The 20,511-nt window shown below is 47.5% G+C and overlaps 1 protein-coding gene across 1 annotated transcript; it reads left to right on the forward strand.

The window, feature by feature from the left end:
• The first annotated feature begins 12,350 nt into the window (after nucleotides 1-12,350).
• Nucleotides 12,351-17,679, forward strand: LOC307225262 (struthiocalcin-1-like). The gene is made up of 5 exons (XM_079993181.1): nucleotides 12,351-12,456; nucleotides 14,191-14,288; nucleotides 14,894-15,031; nucleotides 16,220-16,334; nucleotides 17,431-17,679. Exons 1-5 carry the CDS (start codon nucleotides 12,390-12,392, stop codon nucleotides 17,490-17,492), a joined length of 480 nt encoding a protein of 159 aa, XP_079849307.1. The 5' UTR covers nucleotides 12,351-12,389; the 3' UTR covers nucleotides 17,493-17,679.
• The last annotated feature ends 2,832 nt before the right edge of the window (nucleotides 17,680-20,511 follow it).

The raw sequence follows: 20,511 nt of genomic DNA on the forward strand, positions 1-20,511 counted from the left end.
CCGCCCCTGTGGGTGACATCAAGTTTTTACACAAAGAGGGTAAGAGTAGTCTTTCCACCTGCCCCATGAAAACCACACTGTTAGGAGTTCAGCCTACACTCGAGTAGGACCCTGGCAGAGACACATGCCCGACTGGCATGTTCTCTCCCTCCTGGTCGATCGTTCGGGAGCGTCATAAGCTTTCTTCAGCCAATCGACACCGGCACATTTAGGGATCCGCAGAGTTTGCGCAGTTGTGTTAACAGACCTCAGCAACTCAGCATTTTGGCTAATCTACTTTATTTACACATAAACGCACACGGAGCACTGGAACATGGCTCCCTCTCTCTCCAGCATCAGACAGCAAAGAGAAAAAGGACAAAGGACAATAGTCCCACTTCATGGAACACAGGAACACAAACATCCTGTTTTCGTCACTTCCCACTCTGTGGAGTCAAAACATACACCATCATGTGAAAGACAACAATCTCATGACTGCAATCACGGAGCAGGAATTCTAACACAAACATCCCAGTAGCCTCATTCTATTTCACTTCCATTGACCCCCCACCCATCTCTCTTCTGCCCTCAGAGCATTGCCTACTTAACTGAAGGGGAAATATATGAATAGATGACTCTTGGGGTCCCTTCCAGCAATACAATCTCTTGATTTGAAGGCAAAGGATCTCTCTGCATCTAGCAGCCGCTGAAAAACACTCTCTGACTAAAGGAGAAATCACCAGGGGAAATAAAACCTGAGAACCTCATTTTTTAAACACTTCTTTGGTGAGGGGAGGGGCAGAGACAAACCCCAGAACCTGCCCAGTTATGCTAGAGAGGAGATCTGCTGGGTGATGGTGCACACGCAATTCCCCCTTTAAAAAGCGCAACAACTTTGGGCCATCTCCCCTCATTTGCTTTAAATTTAGTCCCCCCAAATAGGGGGTGTCTTATACACGGAAAAATACAGTATGTGCTGTCCCATTTCCCTTGATGCCCTAAGCCTGTGCTTATTTTGCTTCATGGTTCATCCAGCCCTAGTCTGCCATCAAATTTGTCTGCTGTCAAAAGAAGACTGTTGTTCTCACATAATAAACGCAGCGGCAAACCTGATGATCCTCCTCGGGGCATAGTTTACAACCTTCTGATATTCCAGGAGGTATTTCAGGTCGCTTATTCCTATAGATGATGTGTTCTTCATTCAATGTGTACATCAGGAGTCACTTTTTTTACCTCCTTTTCTCTCTTGATGGTTTTAGCTTTCATCTTTCCTGACAGCTGGACAGATATCTCCTCCTTAAACCACCGAACCTTTGATACGTCTTCTGGTGCCATCAGCACAGCTGCAGAGTAGGTTCAGAAGAAAGCTTTGGTTCTGGAGAAAGTTTGGATGGTATTAGTGTTATCAGAGAGTAAACACTAGGGATAAGGATCCCCATTGTCCAACAGACAGTTCTGAAGGAGCAGGGATGTTTGCTCTTCAAATCCCCAAGTAACCAGGCCTTTGTTGACTGAAAGTGTTATCTAGGAAGCATCCCCCCCCCTCCATCTACCACCTGTAACCTCAGAGTTTAGAAGATGCACCTATTATGTCAGCTAGTAGCCAACACGACTATGTTCTTCCTCCGTGGTTGGAGCTGATATGTCTCTGAGTAAAACCAGCTGCTGGAATCCGCAGGACGAGAGAGGGGTCTTGGGTTTGAATCCTGCTTGCAAGTTTCCCATGATGGGCACCTGCTTGGCCACTGTGAGAACAGGACATGGGACCACATGGGTCGTTGCCCTCCTTTCTTATAGTCAAGAGTCCTTTGTAGCCTGCCAGATGGTAGTGTCAGGGTACTGGAGCCAGTGTGGTATAGTGGTTAAGAGCGGCAGTCTCGTAATCTGGGGAACCGGGTTCGCGTCTCCGCTCCTCCACATGCAGCTGCTGGGTGACCTTGGGCCAGTCACACTTCTCTGAAGTCTCTCAGCCCCACTCACCTCACAGAGTGTTTGTTGTGGGGGAGGAAGGGAAAGGAGAATGTGAGCCGCTTTGAGACTCCTTAAAGGGAGTGAAAGGCGGGATATCAAATCCAAACTCTTCTTCTTCTTCTTCTTCTACTGGGGAGGGGGGGCAGAAGAGCACAGGGAACCTCCAAGTTGTTGAGCAGTAGCACTTGGTCAGGCAGTGGAGAGAGTCACCTCGGAGGAAGCAGAGGGGCAAAGCGAGGCAAAGGCTCACAGATGTTACTGTGAACCCAAGCACCTCGCTCAGCCAGGCTGGTTGGGAAACAGACATGCTGCTTCCGTCACCCAGTTTTCGCAAGGGGGTCAAACGTAAGGAGGGGAGGTGGAGATTTGGGGTGTCTAAGTTCTTATGCTGGGGGGGGGACAGGAAGAGGCTACTCCTGGAATCTGCAAGTGACTGAGACAGACATGAACTTTGGGTTTCTGCCCTGTACATAAAGGTAAAGGTAAAGGGACCCCTGACCATTAGGTCCAGTCGTGGCCGACTCTGGGGTTGCGGAGCTCATCTTGCTTTATTGGCCGAGGGAGCTGGCGTACAGCTTCTGGGTCATGTGGCCAGCATGACTGAGCCGCTTCTGGCGAACCAGAGCAGCACACGGAAATGCCGTTTACCTTCCCGCCAGAGCGGTACCTATTTATCTACTTGCACTTTGACATGCTTTCGAACTGCTAGGTTGGCAGGAGCAGGGACCGAACAATGGGAGCTCACCCCGTTGTGGGGATTCGAACTGCCGACCTTCTGATCGGCAAGTCCTAGGCTCTGTGGTTTAACCCACAGCGCCACCCGTGTCCCTTTACACTGTACATAGTTTGCAGGTCAGAGTCCTTACACTGTAAAAAGCAGGTCGGAGTCCTGGCTGTTTACTCTTGAGCAACCACCTGCAAACCTGACAGGTACCATGTTTTTTTGCACCAAGTGTGACCTGGGAGGTGACGCTTGACCTCAGCACACAGATATATCCCGGCCACTGCCAGTCATTCTGAGATTCAGAAGCATACCCTCCAACATTTCTCTAAATGAAAATAGGGACATCTTACTCCATAACAACATCATCATTATCATCATCATCATCAACAACAACAACAATTTTATTATTTTTTATTATTATTATTCATACCCCGCCAATCTGACTGAGTTGCCCCAACCACTCTGGGCAGCTTCCAACATATATTTTATAAGAATATATTTTATAAGAATTCCAAGGTCCCAAATATATATATAAATGTAAAAGGCAAACGCATAAGTATATAAACCACAAGTCTGAAAAAGCACAGGAGAGCAATTCTGAAGCCATTTTGACTCTCCCAAATTGACCTCAATATATTTCTCCTTTGTCTTTTTGCTTGCAAATCATGTCTTAAGGCCACATTTGTGTATGGATAGGGTGAGCCTGTGACCTGGATTCAGGAACTAAAAGTATTAACCATCACAAACGAATGGCCAGGCTGCCCAGGTGAAGCAATCAGTGACCATTATCAGGTATCCTGACAAACACGATTTCTGCTGGAGACTGCCTCCTTCTGTGATGTATGTTTGATGCTTTAGGGAGGTGGTCTTGGGCTACAGGGTGGGCAATTTCAGAAGTCTATATAAGGGCTTGCGCACCATTGTTCTAGGTTCTCCTCCCTCCTGCGTGTGATGAGTGAGGACCTTGTTGCAACAGTTTAATAAAGAACATGCTCACTAGCCGCTTTGCTTCTCAACATTCTCTGCTTGGCCTCTGTTATTTTCTCCTACCGATAGGGAACCCACTTAAGGACTCTATACAGGCTGTTGGATACCCCATAAGGGGAAAGGAGCAGGTTTTTTTTTCCTTATAACATATATAAAAACATAATAAAACATTTTATGAGTAAGCCATCTTGGAGATCCTTCTATGGCTAGGGAGCGATATCATCTGCCCTTTTAATTGACAATGACCTTAAGCTGCAGGCGAGTGGCTCAGCTAATAATGCATGTTATTTCTTCACTTCATAGCTTTTTTAGCCTGCATTTGGGGATAATCTCCCGCATGGGACAATACAAAACACAGTCTGGAACTCTGAAGCATTCCCAAAGCCTTAAAGTTAGCCAGCACATCAAAACAAGAGTCCACACAGTGCAGTCATGAAAACATGATATTAGCAGACCCAGAACGGCACCACCGTATCAGCGGCCTGCTTAAAAACAACCTCATAAAAGCAGCAGAGAACAGATGCTCAGAAGAGGAATCTCCTTTGATCCTAAAGCCAGCAAACATTCTGGAAATTTTGTCCAATGCAGACATGGCTGGGAGGAGGGCACAGGGCTCCTCTTCCTCTTCTGACATCTTTGTGTTGTGTGTTGAATGCCTGTTGGGTTACCCCAGTTCCCCTCGAGGCCCAGGCACCCAGCCCAACTGTCTTCCCACCAAATGGATGCTTTAGCTGAGATTCCTGCACTGAAGGGGGTTGGGTTAGATGGCCCTTGGGGTCCCTTCCAAGTTTGATTCTGTGATTCTAGGAAATTGTTACTTGGAAATCAAAAGCAAAACAAGACCGTAAGGTGTGGCCAAGTTTACAGGTGCTTCTGCCGACACCCCAATGTCATTCTTCAATATCTCAAGGCAAATGACACTACTTCAAGGACCGCCTCTTTCCATATGAACCTACCCAGACTCTGAGATCATCTTCTGAGAGGCCCTTCTTTATGTACCTCCTCCAGAGGGTGACAACCTGAGAACGGGGCCTTCTCTGTAGTGGCTCCCCGTTTGTGGAATGCTCTCCCCAGGGAAGTTCATTTACGCACCAGGCAAAAATGTTCCTTTTTAACCAGGCCTTTGGTTGATTTGATTTACATCTTATGCCCTCTTAGAACGTGGTGGGGTTTTTTTTTGGGGGGGGGTGCTATTGGGTTGTTGTTTTTATGTATTTTGTGGTTTTGTATTTTGATTTTATTCTGTGAACCAGAATAAATGACAGGCAGGGCCACTGCCGACTGACTACAAAAGGTTGCACGAAGATTGACAGTTTACAGAAGCAGAGAAATATTAATGGAAGAAAAGGAGCGTGGTGAGACAACATTGCTGATCTATTAAGTTCAGAACCAGCCCTTCCTCCTCCCAAGGGAACCTCGGGTGACAACCCTTAAATGGTAAAACATATAACCAACTAGACAAGCAGGTGAACAATATTTCGGTAGCCAAACAAGGGGCTTAATCTAAAACAAAATAGCAAAGCATATGACAAATTCAAGAGGGTGAATAAGGCTATCGGTGGCTACTAGACACAACGGCTATGTTCTCCTTACCCAGTTGGAGCCAAGAAGCCTCTGATTACCGGTTGCCAGGAATCCTAGAAGGGAAAAGTGCCACTGCTATGCTCAGGTCGTGTTTGTGGGCTCTCCATTGGCACTGTAAGAACAAGATGCTAGATACCTGAAGGAGCGTCTCCACCCCCATCGTTCTGTCCGGACACTGAGGTCCAGCTCTGAGGGCCTTCTGGCAGTTCCATCACTGAGAGAAGCCAAGTTACAGGGAACCAGGCAGAGGGCCTTCTCGGTGGTGGCGCCCGCCCTGTGGAACGCCGTCCCTTCAGATGTCAAGGAAATAAACCAATATCTGACTTTTAGAAGACATCTGAAGGCAGCCCTGTTTAGGGAAGCTTTTAATGTTTGATGCATTACTGTATTTTAATATTTTGTTGGAAGCTGCCCAGAGTGGCTGGGGAAACCCAGCCAGATGGGCGGGGTATAAATAAGTTGTTGTTGTTGTTGTTGTTGTTATTTGATGGGTCCCCCTCTGGCCTGATCCAGCAGCCAGCTTCTTCCTTGTGCTCTTCTTGTTGTGGGTTTGGCAGGGGGGTCAGTCTGGAGCGCCAGGGGCAGAGTGATCTGCCCACAGGGGCAGGGTGATCCGCCAAGGGGGGCACCACAGCGAACTGCCCCTGGAGTCCGCCTGGCTGACGCAAGCCCCACGCTGCCGTTTTGGTCAGTGCTGGGCCCTGAGCCATTGCCTCACTCCCAGGAGAGACGCCTGGCTCTGGCGTGCTGCAGGCCAGGCCCCGCGGTAAGTGCTGACCCCTGCAGTGTGCCATTTTGTTTTTTTTTTTAATAAATTTTTTATTAGTTTTCCAATTTTTAAAAAACACAACAAGAACAACATACAAACAAACACATAAATTCATAATTTCTTAACCTTATTTTCATAAGCCTCTTTTCTCGGACTTCCCCATACCTTCCCCTTTTTGCATCCTTTTTTGTTTTTAACAATTATTCAACAACCCTTTTAACCAATTAAATTTAAATTCATTCTCCTTTTCAATTTCACCCTAAATCAAACAAAATTTACCGCTGTAATTCTACGTCTTCCTCTCCCTCTGCATTTTAGCACTCCTCAATTTTATAGTAGCTCTTAAGATATATTTTAAACTTCTTCCAGTCTTCTTCCACAGTCTCTTTCTCTTGGTCACGGATTCTGCCAGTCATTTCTGCCAATCCCATGAAGTCGATCACTTTCGCCTGCCATTCCTCCAGCGTGGGTAGCTCTTGTGTCTTCCAATACTTTGCTAGAAGAATCCTTGCTGCCGTAGTAGCGTACAGAAAAAAGTTTTTATCCTTCCTCGGCACCAACCGGCCGACCATACCCAAGAGAAATGCCTCTGGTTTTTTATGAAAGGTGCATTTAAGTACTTTCTTAATCTCATTATAGATCATTTCCCAGAAGGCCTTAATCTTTGGGCAGGTCCACCAAAGGTGGAAGAAGGTACCTTCAGTCTCTTTACATTTCCAACATTTATTATTGGGCAAATGATAAATCTTCGCAAGCTTGACTGGAGTCATGTACCACCTATAAATCATTTTCATAATGTTTTCTCTTAAGGCATTGCATGCCGTAAATTTAATACCTGTGGTCGCAGTGTGCCATTTTGTCACCCCCCTCAAGGACGACACCCAGGGCAGTACACACCCCTCACACCACCCTCCCCATGCCTAGGAGGGAATAGTGCCACTGTTATGCTCAGGTCGTGCTTGTGAACTCTCTCTTGGCACTGTAAGAACAAGATGCTGGATTTCATGGGTCCCCTCTGGCCTGATCCAGCAGCATCCAGATTGTGGGTTTGGCGGGGGGGTCAGTCTGGATGATGCCAGGAGTTCCTTCCAGTACTTGGGGTCCTGTGCTCAGTAAGGGTTAGAATCGAATACAGGATTCAATTGCTAGTCACACAAGTTTCTGTGTTGGACAATGACTGGAGTGTCCTCCTCAGCGTCCCAAAGGAATGAGGCAGTTTGCAAGAGCTACATCTAAGTGAGGGGGCCCTCCAGGCTTTCCTTCACCCCCCCCTCAACCAGCTGCTAGATAGGAGAACAGCAGCAAAAGTTGGGGTGTGAGAGCTGAGCTGGAACCAGGCTGGAAGCTGGAGACACGGAAACCTGCTTGCTCTGTGCTGGACTGGACTACTGCAATGCGCTCTCCGTGGGGCTACCTTTCAAGGTGACCTGGCAACTACAACTAATCCATGCTCTGCCTTCCCTGCTTCCACACGGCGCCTCTAGTCTTCTCCCCTGATCGGCCATTGAATGCCCACAATCATGAGATGTAGGAACTTTCCATGATAGCTTTTGGCTTTTAAAAAGAAAGCCTTGGAAGACCACACTTTGTGTTTGGCAATCGGTTCTGGAAAAAATCCTTTTTAATTATTATTATTTTATTTATGATTTCTAGTTTTATACATTTCAATAATTTTACACTCATTTTAACATTTCAAAACTCGACTTCCTTCCCTCTCTTTCTGCCGTTCCTGAAATTAATTTTTTATATTTTCTGCATATTCCAAGTTAACTTAATTTGCTCATTTATTCATCTTCTTTAAATACATACTCTTCTAAAACTGCAGGTTATTACAATAACCCTGCCAATGTTCTTATCTGTTTACAGTTTATTTGTAAATATTCAACAAACCCTTTCCATTCTTTTATAAATATGTTTGTTATCTTGATTTCTTACTTTTCCGGAAAGTTTTGCCATTTCTGCATATCCGATAAGTTTTTGTATCCATTCTTCTTTCTCTGGGACTTCTTCTTCTTCTTTCCACTTTTGGGCAAAGTTTTCCTAAAATTTTCAATAAGGTTTAAAATAATAAAAAGAAATCGCTGGGTTATCTGATGGTGTTAGCCACTTGCAGATGCTTTTGTAAAATAAAAAAGCAACTGATAAATTTAAATAAGAATAATGGTGGCAATGGTGATGATAGATGGAGATGATTTTATTTTATTAATGCATTTGCACCCCATCTTTCCCCCCAAGCAGCTCAAGGTGGAACCCATGGCTCTTCCCTTCCTCATTTAATCCCCACAACAACCCTATGAGGTACATTAGAGGAAGAAAGGAAGCATCTCCATTCCTATGGTCACCAAGGGAGCTTCATGGTGGAGGTGGCATTTGAACCCAGATCTCAGTCCGACGCTCTAACCACTACACCACCGCTGCCTCCCCCTCTGCTGTTTGCTGTTCCGCAAAACCTGTCTGCTTCCATTGAGAAGTTTCTGCATGTCAGTACCTCACTCCTTCCAGATTATCAAGAATGTATAAGAATTTGGCGAATGCTTGTTGGAGATGTGGAGGAAATAACGGTGACATGATCCACATGTGGTGGAAGTGTCAAAAGATTAAGATTTTTTTTGGGGGGGTAATATACGATGAATTAAAAAAAAGATGATGAGGATAACCTTTATTAAAATACTGGAGGCATTTCTATTATTTTAGACAAAGAGACCCCCAAAAATTCAAGAGAGTTATTCTTGTATGGAACTGCAGCGGCTCAAATACTCGTGGCCAAGGAATGGAAAGATCAGGAGGCTCCCCAAAAAACAGATTGGCAAATCAAATTACAGGAATTTGTGGAGATGGCTCAATTGACTAGCAAACTCAGAGGAAACTCAAAGCAAAAATTTGCGGGAAAATGGGATGGTTATAGAAGATATGTTCAAAAATACAATAATAGTTTTGACTCCATGGTAGCATTCGAGTGACAAAGGAAGTAAAAGGAGGTGGATAACAATTAAGGATTTGTTATGTTTTCTGAATGTATTGGAAAATTTATATACAGTGGTACCTCGGATTAAGTACTTAATTCGTTCCAGAGGTCCATTCTTAACCTGAAACTGTTCTTAACCTGAAGTACCACTTTAGCTAATGGGGCCTCCTGCTGCCGCTGCACAATTTCTGTTCTCATCCTGAAGCAAAGTTCTTAACCCGAAGTACTATTTCTGGGTTAGCGGAGTCTGTAACCTGAAGCGTATGTAACCCGAGGTACCACTGTAGGAAGTTTTATTGTTTTGTGTACATTCAATTGTAAGATAAAACATATGCGAAGGGACTTGACAGGACGTCAAAATTGAAGAAAAGATTTTGTAAGATAAAAGGGGAAAAATATTTATTTTCATTATTATCATTCTTATTCTTTTTGTGTGTGCGCATTTTGTATGGGATGTTTGGGAGGAAATAAGACGGTAAATAACAAATAACAAACAAACTATTGATATATGTGATTTTTATTTCTCAGTTGTATTTTGTGGTAGTATGGCTGTAATGTTTTTTGTAATATAAAATCATTCAATAAAAATTATTTTAAAGAAGAAGAAGAAGTTTCTGCATGTCATGAATGTCCCTGGACATGTTTTAACTGCACAGTTCCTTTTATTTATTTTTTGAAAAAGCAGAATAGTCCTTTTTTGTGCTGCCAGCTGCTGGGCCCAAGAGGAAAATAGGGGGAGCGGGTCAGACTGCAGTGACAATGCAGACATAGAGAATCTCCCATCCCTTCCTTTCATCTCCAGCTCCTGCCTTTGATCTCTCTGATAAGAGGACCATCCCTGTCTGTCCGGTTTGCTGAATCTCTCTAATCTCTTGTTTGCTTTGGGTGGGGTGGGGGCTTTGGGGTTACATCTGCCACATGTCCTGCAGAGAGCAGGATCTCCCCAGATGGAGGGGGTATAAAGGCAGCAGAAGCCACCCATCTCCTCCACTGGCTGACCTGCAATCACCTCCCTTTGGGAAAAGACGGACAGGTGAGTCTCAAACCGCTTCCCCTTCCTTTTCTTCCCCTTTACGCTAGAAAGCAGCAAGCTCTCCTTGTTTGATCGGTGGGTTTAGCCAACTGACGTTTGGCAGAGGATTAATATTTTTATTCCTTTTTTTGAAAAAATCATAGCCCTTTAGCTGGAGATTTGCTCGCCCCTTTGAGCAAATCTGGCACCCAACGCTGAGCCAAAGAGCTCACACAGAAGCATAGCTGTCAACTTTCAGATTTGAAAATAAGGGATCAGCAGCCTCAAAAATAAGGGATCAGCAGCCTCACCTGTCCCGGGGACAGTCTACGGGATATCTAACAATCTGAGATAGCAGCGGGAAACGGCACTGCAATAAGGGAATTTCCCGCAAATAAAAGGGGAGGTTGACAGCTATGCACAGAAGGGAAACTTTCTGTGCTTGCCAGGCCTGTTGTTGGCACCTTGCAAGTGGGTGCTCAGCAGAACAGCAGCACCTAGAAAGCACAAGGGCTTTGCCCTGTCTCCGCTGCTCCCCCCTGGAAAACCTATTCTTTAGGGATAGGTAAAGGTAAAGGGACCCCTGACCATTAGGTCCAGTCGTGACTGACTCTGGGGTTGTGGCGCTCATCTCGCTTTATTGGCCGAGGGAGCCGGCGTACAGCTTCCAGGTCATGTGGCCAGCATGACTGAGCTGCTTCTGGCGAACCAGAGCAGCGCACGGAAACCCCGTTTGCCTTCCCGCCAGAGCGGTACCTATTTATCTACTTGCACTTTGACATGCTTTCAAACTGCTAGGTTGGCAAGAGCAGGGACCGAGCAACGGGAGCTCACCCCATCATGGGGATTCGAACCGCCGACCTTCTGATTGGCAAGTCCTAGGCTCTGTGGTTTAACCCACAGCGCCACCTGCGTCCCTTCTGTAGGGATAAATCAGAGCAAATGTCAGTTCAGAGAAAACCCTGTAGTTGTTTGCTCTGATTCAACGGTAAATATCAGGTTTCTCCCGGGGAAAGAGGTGGAGCAAGAGCAAGTCTGGATGAAACCATAGAATTGTAGGGTTGGCAGGGATCCCCAGGGGACATCTAGTCCAACCCCTTGGAATCGTAACAAGAGAATCCCTGACAAGGGCTGGCCCGGCTTCCGAGATGCTGTTGAAGTACTCAGAGGCATACAAATGCTTACAAAGTGTATTAAACAAAAAAACCTGCCCTTATTCCCTTATGGGGAACACAAGAGCCCTTATAGAGTCCTTTGTAGGTTCTCCATCAGTCGGAGAAAATAACAGAGGCCAACCAGAGAATATTGAGAAGCAAAACAGCTAGTAAGCCTGATCTTTATTGATCTGTTGCAACAGGGTGCTCCCCTCACACGCAGGAGAGGAGGAGGAACCCAGAACAAAGGTGTGTCCGCCCTTATATAGACATTTTAAATTCCCTGCCCTGGAGCTCAAGACCACTCCCCACAAACATCATACCTACATCACAGAAAAGGCAGTCTACAACAGAAATTTGAGTTACAGATAGGTAGCCGTGTTGGTCTGCCATAGTCAAAACAAAAAAAATTCCTTCCAGTAGCACCTTAAAGACCAACTAAGTTAGTTCTTGGTATGAGCTTTCGTGTGCATGCACACTTCTTCAGATACACCCAAGTGTATCTGTGTATCTGAAGAAGTGTGCATGCACACGAAAGCTCATACCAAGAAATTTGAGTGTTGTTGTTTTTCCTGTCTGGCAGGTTTTCTGATAATGCCTTATCTGATTGCCTTTCCTGGCAGTCTGGCCATTCCTTTGAGATGGTGATTTCTCAATTCCTGAGACAATGGGAAGGTTCCCTCACCCCCCCCCCCTGCAGAGAAAACATTTGGTCAATTTAGGAGTCAAAATGGTTTAAGGGAGTCAAAATGGATTCAGAAAGGTCTTCCTGTGCTGCTCCAGACATTGGTACATTTATGAACATTTATTATACAGTGGTACCTCAGGTTACAGACGCTTCAGGTTACAGATGTTTCAGGTTACAGACTCTGCTAACCCAGAAATATTACCTTGGGTTAAGAACTTTGCTTCAGGATAAGAACAGAAATCGTCTTCCGGCAGCAGCAGGAGGCCCCATTAGCTAAAGTGGTGCTTCAGGTTAATAACAGTTTCAGGTTAAGAACGGACCTCCGGAACGAATTAAGTACGTAACCAGAGGTACCACTGTATATATAAGACCTTTTTTTTATTATTTCAAAAGAAACAAACAGCACTGGCCACCCCAAGCCGTCAGTTCAGGGATGGCAAGGTTGTCTCCAAACATTTCTGCTTCTGGCACTGAATGGGCAAGGACCACAGAGCCCTCCTCTCTTCTCCTGATTCCTCTTCCTCTCTCTCTTTCTTCCTGAAGAAGAAGCAAGAAGATGGGTCTGGTTTCCTACTTCAGCCTTGGGCTCCTGGGATGCTTAGTAGTCGGACCCTTCATGAGTGGTGAGTTCCTCCAAGACCCCAATGGGGATGCATGGCCCCCCACCCTGTCTCTTGCACCCTGAAGATTTTAAGGGGATCATCCTGGTCCAGTGCCCATTATTATTATTACAGTGGTGCCTCGCAAGATGAAAAGAATCCGTTCCGCGAGTCTCTTCGTCTAGCGGTTTTTTCGTCTTGCGAAGCAAGCCCATTAGCGGCTTAGCGGATTAGCGCTATTAGCAGCTTAGTGGCTTTTAGCGGCTTAGTGGCTTAGCGGATAAGTGGATAAGCGGCTTAGCGGCTTAGAAAAAGGGGGGGGAGGGGAAAAAAGTCAGAAAAACTCGCAAGACATTTTCGTCTTGCGAAGCAAGCCCATAGGGAAATTCGTCTTGCGAAGCACCTCCAAAACGGAAAACCCTTTCGTCTAGCGGGTTTTTCGTCTTGCGAGGCATTCGTCTTGCGGGGCACCACTGTACTATTACTATTACTACTACTATTATTATTATTATTCCTGCTTTTTTCTTTAAAAAATGTTTAGGGGTACTCTCATTTTGATGCAAGAAAACCACCATTTTATAGTTCAAATCGGGGAAAATAAATGGAGAAAAGTACAAAGATTCACAAAATGTTTAGGGGTATGCGTGCCCCTGTGTACCCCCAGGAAAAAGCACTGATGGTGGTGAGGTTGAATTTATACCCTGCTCTTTCCCCTAACAGGGACACAAGGCAGCTTACAGATAAAAATTAACACAGCTAAAACCCCCTTGGGGAGGGGAGAACAATAATTTTTTAAAAAGCGACTAAACTTTGATAGTATATATGTGTATCCTGGTGTGTAAGAGAGAGAGAGAGATCTAGCCAAACATACAGATCATTGCAATAAAAGCCACACAGCAGCTGCACTTTCCTTAAAAGCAGTCCGTTCCCAGAACCCTACTGGGGCAAGAAAGCATTTGCCAGCGACAAGGAGGGGCAACAAGGAGGGAGCCGGTCTGGCTTCCCTAAGGAGCTGCCTGGGAGTTTTGGTCCTAGCTTTTTGACTGTGTCATTTTAATTTGTCCACCTCGAGTCTCAATCTGGAGATCTGCACCGGGTTGTATATATAGAGTGAGAAATGTTAGTTTGTTCTTGGGTTGTTTGGTTGCTTAGTGAAAGCTGGTAGTAGCGATGTGTGTATAGTTGCTCAGTCGCTTTTGCAGAAAGTACTCTGCAAGGACACTTTCCTCGTGGACTCTTTTATGCCGACAAGGGTCCAAGGACCAGGCTGAGGCGACAAAGGGAGGTCAGAACCCTTTTTTAAATAAAACAAACACTGACAAGATCGGCATACAGTGGTACCTCGGGTTACAGACGCTTCAGGTTACAGATGATTCAGGTTACAGACTCCGCTAACCCAGAAATAGTACCTCGGGTTAAGAACTTTGCTTCAGGATGAGAACAGAAATCGTGCTCCGGCGGCGCAGCAGCAGCAGGAGGTCCCATTAGCTAAAGTGGTGCTTCAGGTTAAGAACAGTTTCAGGTTAAGAACGGACTTGCAGAACGAATTAAGTACTTAACCCGAGGTACCACTGTATAAATAAAATAAAATAAGAATAGCAAATAAGCCTGCAGCCCAGACCCTTTGTGCCCACCATTAGAATGGGGCATGCTACCCAGAGGTGCCCCTCCCTGCCCTCCTCTCTCCTAGGATGGGTGGCTGGGGGGGCAACCAGGAGGTTCTGTATCTCTCACGGTGATGCTCTGTGTCCCACGCAGGAGGTGTACGTGCTGCACAATGTCCCAACAACTGGCTGTCTTTCCAGGGGAAATGCTACGGTTACTTCCCCCAGGAGGTGTCCTGGCAACATGCGGAGGTGAGCAGCGTAAAAGGAGGGCTCCCCCCAAGATGGGGTGGGAGGGAGCCCTCCCCCTTTGTGGGTCCTGCTAGCAACATGAGCAGGGATGCGGGTGGCGCTGTGGTCTAAAACCACTGAGCCTCTTGGGCTTGCCAGTCAGCGGTTTGAATCCCCGCGACGGGGTGAGCTCCCGTTGCTCTGTCCCAGCTCCTGCCAACCTAGCTGGAAGCTCCTGCAGCCAAATAGAAGCAAACCGTTTGGCTTCTGAAAATTGTTAAAAAACAGGAACACTCACTTCCGGGTTTCGATCGTTTGGATGCCGATTTGTTCAGAAGCCAAGGCATTTGAGTTCCAAGATACGACTGTATTTATTAAATTTCTATAAGCTAAAAAGTCCCAAACTCTGCACCCTTTCCCCTGTATTTATTAAATTTCTGTATTTATTAAATTTCTATAAGCTAAAAAGTCCCAAACTCTGCCCCCTTTCCCCACAGGGGAGTCTCCCCACCCCATAGATAATTTTGGTTCTGAACCTTCTCCAACTCCTTTTTGAGGTAAGGCAACCAGAACATGACTCAGTATTCTGAATAGCTTGGACTCACCTTTTCCCCTCCCTCGACCAGAATGAATGCCAGCGCCTGGGGGGACACCTGGCCTCCCTTCTGGACAGGAACGAGCACAATGCCGTGGCCAGGTTCCTGCAGCAGGCCCAGAGGTGGGACGACGACGATGTCTGGTTCGGTCTCTCCATCCCTGGCAGGGTAAGTGAGAAGCATCATCGCCCATCAAAGAATTGTAGCCTTGGAAGGGCCCCCCAAGGGTCATCTAGTCCAACCCCCTGCAGTCCAGGAATATGCCCCCATATGCTGCTGTTGCTTGTGGTGCGTGTTGACGTTCCAGCATCCATGTTTCCATGTGGGAGAGGCCAGAGCACCTGAGAAATTGCTGGAAGGGAGAATTCAGGCTCTCACCTGAATGCAGAATTTCCACAGCCCCAAACACAGTTATCCTCTGACAGGGCACTTCTGGGGGTTCCCCACACAGCCCCTGAGGTTTGGTCAGCCTTTACTAGGGACCAAGCCTTTGGTGTGGGAGGCTTTGCCCTGTGGAACTCCCTGCCAGGGGAAGTTCAGCGGGAACCATAGAATTGTATGTTGGAATTCCTGCTCCACGTTTGCAGTCATGGGATTGTTGTCTTTCACATGACGGTGTATGTTTTGACTCCACCGAGTGGGAAGTGACGAAGACAGGATGTTTGTATTCCGTGAAGTGGGACTATTATCCTTTGTTCTTTTTCTCTTTGCTGTCTGATGCTGGAGAGAGAGGGAGCCATGTTGCAGTGCTCTGTGTGTGTTTATATGTAAATAAAGTAGATTAGCCAAAATGCTGAGTTGCTGAGGTCTGTTACGCAAGCTGCGCAGACTCTGTGGATCCCTAAGTGTGCAGGTGTCAGTTGGCATCGGTTGCTGTGATGTTCGGGCAGAAGAAAGCTTTCGAAGCTCCCAAACGATCAACCAGGAGGGAGGGAACATGCCAGTCGGGCATGTGTCTCTGCCAGGGTTCTACTCGAGTGTAGGCTGAACTCCTCACATTGTACAGTTGGAAAGGACCCTGACGACCTTCTAGGCCGACCCCCTGCAATGCAGCTGTCCCATACGGGGATCAAACCTGCAACCTTGGCGTTATCAGCACCATACTCTAACCAGCTGAGCTATCCAGGCTGACATCCCGACCTTCTTCCAGATGCCGTCTAAAAAAATGGTGTTATTCACAGAGTCCTTTGAGATGAGTTTCTTTCTACCAAACAGTATTTATTTATGCATTTGTTGTATTTTATTTCATTTATAAAAAATGTTACGTAGCGCCTTGCTGGGTTTTTCTGAAAGCTCGGCCCCTAAATGTTCCAAATGCTGGTTCCCAGATACATTTCTCGACTTCCCCATTTGCAGAGCACCACCTGGGCCTGGGCAGACGGCAGCCCCGTGAGCTACACAGCCTGGGAAAAGTACAAGAGCTATCCCGCTCTGAAAGGCGAGCACTGCGCTGCCCTGGATGAGTCTTCAGGTGAGGAAGTGTGTGCGAGAGAGAGAGGGATTTAGAAGGGTGGCTCTGTTCTGGACACCAGGCAGCGCTCTCGGCAGGAATCATTCACGCTCGGCGCCGTTCATCTGCGGAACTCCCTGCCGCAGGCTGTTGCGATAAGAACTCAACGGGGTGTGACACAAATGGAAATATAAAGGCAGTGCGGCATTTGTTAGGTGGGTTCCTGTGGCAACGTGTATGTTTGTCGCAGGGTCTGCAGTGAACAGGAGGGGAAGGAGCTATGGAACTCGCTGCCACAGGAGGCAACCCAGTCCTTTTAAAAAAGGACCAATTCATGGAGGTGATGGCTAGCAATGGCTACTGGCCACAATGGCTATTCACGGCCTAGGACCCTCGTACCTACGGGACCGCCTCTCCCGGTCTGCCCCGCAGGGGACCTTAAGGCCCATAAATAGCAACACCCTAGAGGTCCCAGGCCCTAAGGAAGTCAGATTAGCCTCAACCAGAGCCAGGGCCTTTTCAGTGATGGCTCCGGCCTGGTGGAACGCTCTGCCTCATGAGACCAGGGCCCTGCGGGATCTGATCTCTTTCCGCAGGGCCTGCAAGACAGAGTTGTTCCGCCTGGCCTTTGGCTTGGAATCCACTTGATCCCCTTCCCCTCTTTCCTTTTTCCTTTCTCCTTCTGTGATGAACTCCTATCTGGGGACTTTTTTCTGGCCCACGTAGGACCAGTCTGGATAGTTGGCCTTGGTGAAGACTTGACGTTTTCATCCCCCAATAGTTTTTGATTTGAGTTTCTACTGAAATGAGGCTGCATTTCAATGTTGTATTTTAATCTTGTTTTTAAGTTGTATTTTAATCGATTGTTTTTATACCTGGTGTTAGCTGCCCTGAGCCCAGCCTTAGCTGGGGAAGGCAGGGTATAAATAATTTTTTAAATATTATTATTATTAATTATTATTGCTGGAAACCGCAGGAGGGCAGAGGGCTCGGGTCCTGGGGTCCTGCATGTTTTCCTTTTGGGGCATGTGGCCGGCCTCTGCAAAAACAGGCTCTTCGGATATTCTTATTGGGCAGGTTTCCCACGACTGACTCCTCCCTCTCTCCCCTTTTCCAGGGTTCATGCTGTGGGACAACGATTCCTGCTACGACCGGAACCCCTTCGTCTGCAAGGTGTAGACAAGCACACCTGGTGGGCAGGAATCCTGGAAGCTTCAGCACAGACCACAACCTGCCCTGCTCTGGGCGGGTGCCTGGAGACCCCGGTCTCCTGTCTCCAGCCCTGCACAGACCCCTCTACACACCCCATTTCTCCCTCTCTCAAATCAGCCACCCCCCAGCTCCCTTGCTCTGACTCTGGATGCCAACCCAGGCAGGCAACAGCATGGAAGCCGCAATAAACTTCTCTTGAGCATGTAGAATGCACCGTCTCTGTTTGTTTTCTGTGGGGGACTACACTTTTTTAAGGGGATACATGGAAATTGGGACCCTCTAAAGCATGGGTAGGCAAACTAAGGCCCGGGGGCCAGATCCAGCCCAATCACCTTCTAAATCCTGCCCATGGACAGTCTGGGAACCAGTGTGTTTTTACATGAGTACAATGTGTGCTTTTATTTACAATGCATCTCTGGGTTATTTGTGGGGCATAGGAATTTGTTCATCCCCCCAAAAAGAATATAGTCTGCCCCCCCCAAGGTCTGAGGGACAGTGGACTGGCCCTCTGCTGAAAAAGTTTGCTGGCCCCTGGTCGAGTCCAACCCCCCTGCAATGCAGAAATCTCAACCAAAGCATCCATGCCAGTCATGGCCACCCAACCTCTGCTTAAAATTCCCCAAGGAAGGAGGGTCCAAAACCTCCCTGGGGATGTTTGCTGTGTGGCCTTCAGGGGACGGGGAGACTTTTCCTTGGCACATCCAAAGTGATAGCATAGCTGAAGATAAAAGTCTTGCAGGAGTGAGGGCAGATGGTGTGCACAGGGTCAAGAAGGCAGTTGAGGTAGCCCCAAAGGCTTAGGCTGTTCTCATCTTTCGGTGGGGCAACGAAAAGTATGGACAATGGCACTCTTGGGGGAACGGGCAAAAGAAGGGAGGCCTCTAGCTGGTACAGGTGGTGGTGGTGGTTTTCTGGAAACCTGGTATCTTTTCTCAACATTCTCCATCAGAAACTTCTTTGACACCTTCCGGAATCACTCCTGCAACTGTGGCAGAAGATCTTTTCTTCCATAGCCTAGCAGGGTGGGGTGGTCCTGGTATGTTCATGGGGCACTGTTGTGGAAATCCACGAGACACAAAGATATATGAAGGTGATGCAGTCTGGGCATCTGATGCCACACCGCCCAAGGGTTCCATTGCCAATGGAAAATGAAGCCATCACTTCCTGGCAGCAGCCAAGGGGGGCCTGTAGAAGATGCAGCTGCCCAGAATCACAGCATCCACAGTGGATGTGCCAAGACTAGAGGACCTCTCTTCCCCATTTCCCTCGCTGGGCAATCCACGGTTGTTTGACAGAGTTCTTGGGCTTGGCCTGCTTCTCACCCTGCCTGTCCCTTCTTTGGAGAAGCTCCCTCATCCCAGCCCCGTCTTCATGCCCACCTTAAGATCTGACCTGCACTCAGCACACCTCCAGTGGTAAATCATTTGAGGAAAGATGAACTGGCAGTGTTGGCCAAGAAAAATGTTGGGTGGGTGGGGGGAGGCTGCAAGACTCTTCGGGAAGCCCCGGTGGGCTTAGTGCAACTTACTCCTGTGTAAGCACTCGTACGACTGGGCTGCTTAAGAAGAGTTTGGATTTGATATCCCACCTTTCACTCCCTTTAAGGAGTCTCAAAGCGGCTCACATTCTCCTTTCCCTTCCTGCCCCACAACAAACACTCTGTGAGGTGAGTGGGGCTGAGAGACTTCAGAGAAGTGTGACTGGCCCAAGGTCACCCAGCAGCTGCATGTGGAGGAGCGGAGACGCGAACCCAGTTCCCCAGATTACAAGACTACCGCTCTCAACCACTCCACCACACTGGCTCTCAAGTGGAACCCAAGACTTGCAAATAATCTCCAAAAAGCTCTCCCAGCAGGGATGCTCAAAAACTGCCTCCTTTGGGGTTCAGAGATGCACACTTCTTTCTAAAGCTTTCAGATTTATAGAATCATAGAATCATAGAGTTGGAAGAGACCACAAGGGCCATCGAGTCCAACCCCCTGCCAAGCAGGAAACACCATCAGAGCACTCCAGACATATGGTTGTCAAGCCTCTGCTTAAAGACCTCCAAAGAAGGAGAAGGATTCAGCTGAGTTTTCGTGGCACTAAGAAACTGGGACCCATTAGGCAGCTTCCACGTGGATGAGAGCAGGAAGGGCCAGTGCTGCAATCGAGGGCCAGGGCATCCCTCTGTGGCCCCTTCCTCCTCTCCCTGACCAAGGCTATTGACTTGGGCCCAGCCTTGCGAATTTGGCTCCAAGGATGCGTTGCCAATAGCCAATAGACTGGGGGGGGGGGTCCTGGAAGTTTGCCAACGTAACTGAGTGTGGAAAAGAAGGTTGTTTAGCAAGGTGTTCTGGGAAGGAGATGGGGGGGGGGGAAGGCTGGCTGGGAGAGATGCCTTGGATTCTAAGGTTGCAGTGGTGTCGGGGACAAGCCCCTCTTGAAATGACCGTGCTGTAAGTTCTGGATGTTAGGATATAGTTCCATTTCACCTTAAAAGGGTCAGGCATGACTGTTGTGTATCACATGCCTGTTTATGTCCAGCACAGTCTTCTGTTGGGAACTTCCCTTGTATGTTGCTTTTGCTATACTGCTGTTTTGCTGGACATGAAGGCAAGCAGACATGTTTTTTTTCCTTTGTTCCTGAACTACACTGAATAAATGCTGTAAATATGCTTGCACATTTCTCTGTCCGCCTCTTCTGCTGTACGAAGATTTACGCACTCTGCTGACAGAGCGTGCATGGGTCTCTAAACGTATCTGAGGCTTGTGTCACTAACTGATGCTGTTCCAAGGGAGACCGGCTGCCGGCCGGTGGCTGGAGCCAGCTGGGGGCCTGCCTGATGCCCCCGTCTCCCCGGCAGTATCCCAACACTGGACCCCCTCCACGCAGGCTGAAGGTGCAAATAGGTGAATAAACCATATTTCTTGAAACTATGACAGTCTCTGCCATGTCTCAGGACTCCAAAGGAACCACAGTGCTGGGAATCTCCCGGAGTCTTGC

Source organism: Podarcis cretensis (assembly GCF_951804945.1).
Source record: "Podarcis cretensis genome assembly, chromosome: 10".
Taxonomy (NCBI): Eukaryota; Metazoa; Chordata; class Lepidosauria; order Squamata; family Lacertidae; genus Podarcis; species Podarcis cretensis.

Excerpts from the sequence above, each read along its gene's own strand:
- LOC307225262 (XM_079993181.1), top strand. The coding sequence starts at position 12,390 with ATGGGTCTGGTTTCCTACTTCAGCCTTGGGCTCCTGGGATGCTTAGTA. Across the intron at positions 12,457-14,190 it reads AGTCGGACCCTTCATGAGTG|GAGGTGTACGTGCTGCACAA; the intron begins GTGAGTTCCTCC and ends TGTCCCACGCAG. Across the intron at positions 14,289-14,893 it reads TGTCCTGGCAACATGCGGAG|AATGAATGCCAGCGCCTGGG; the intron begins GTGAGCAGCGTA and ends TCCCTCGACCAG.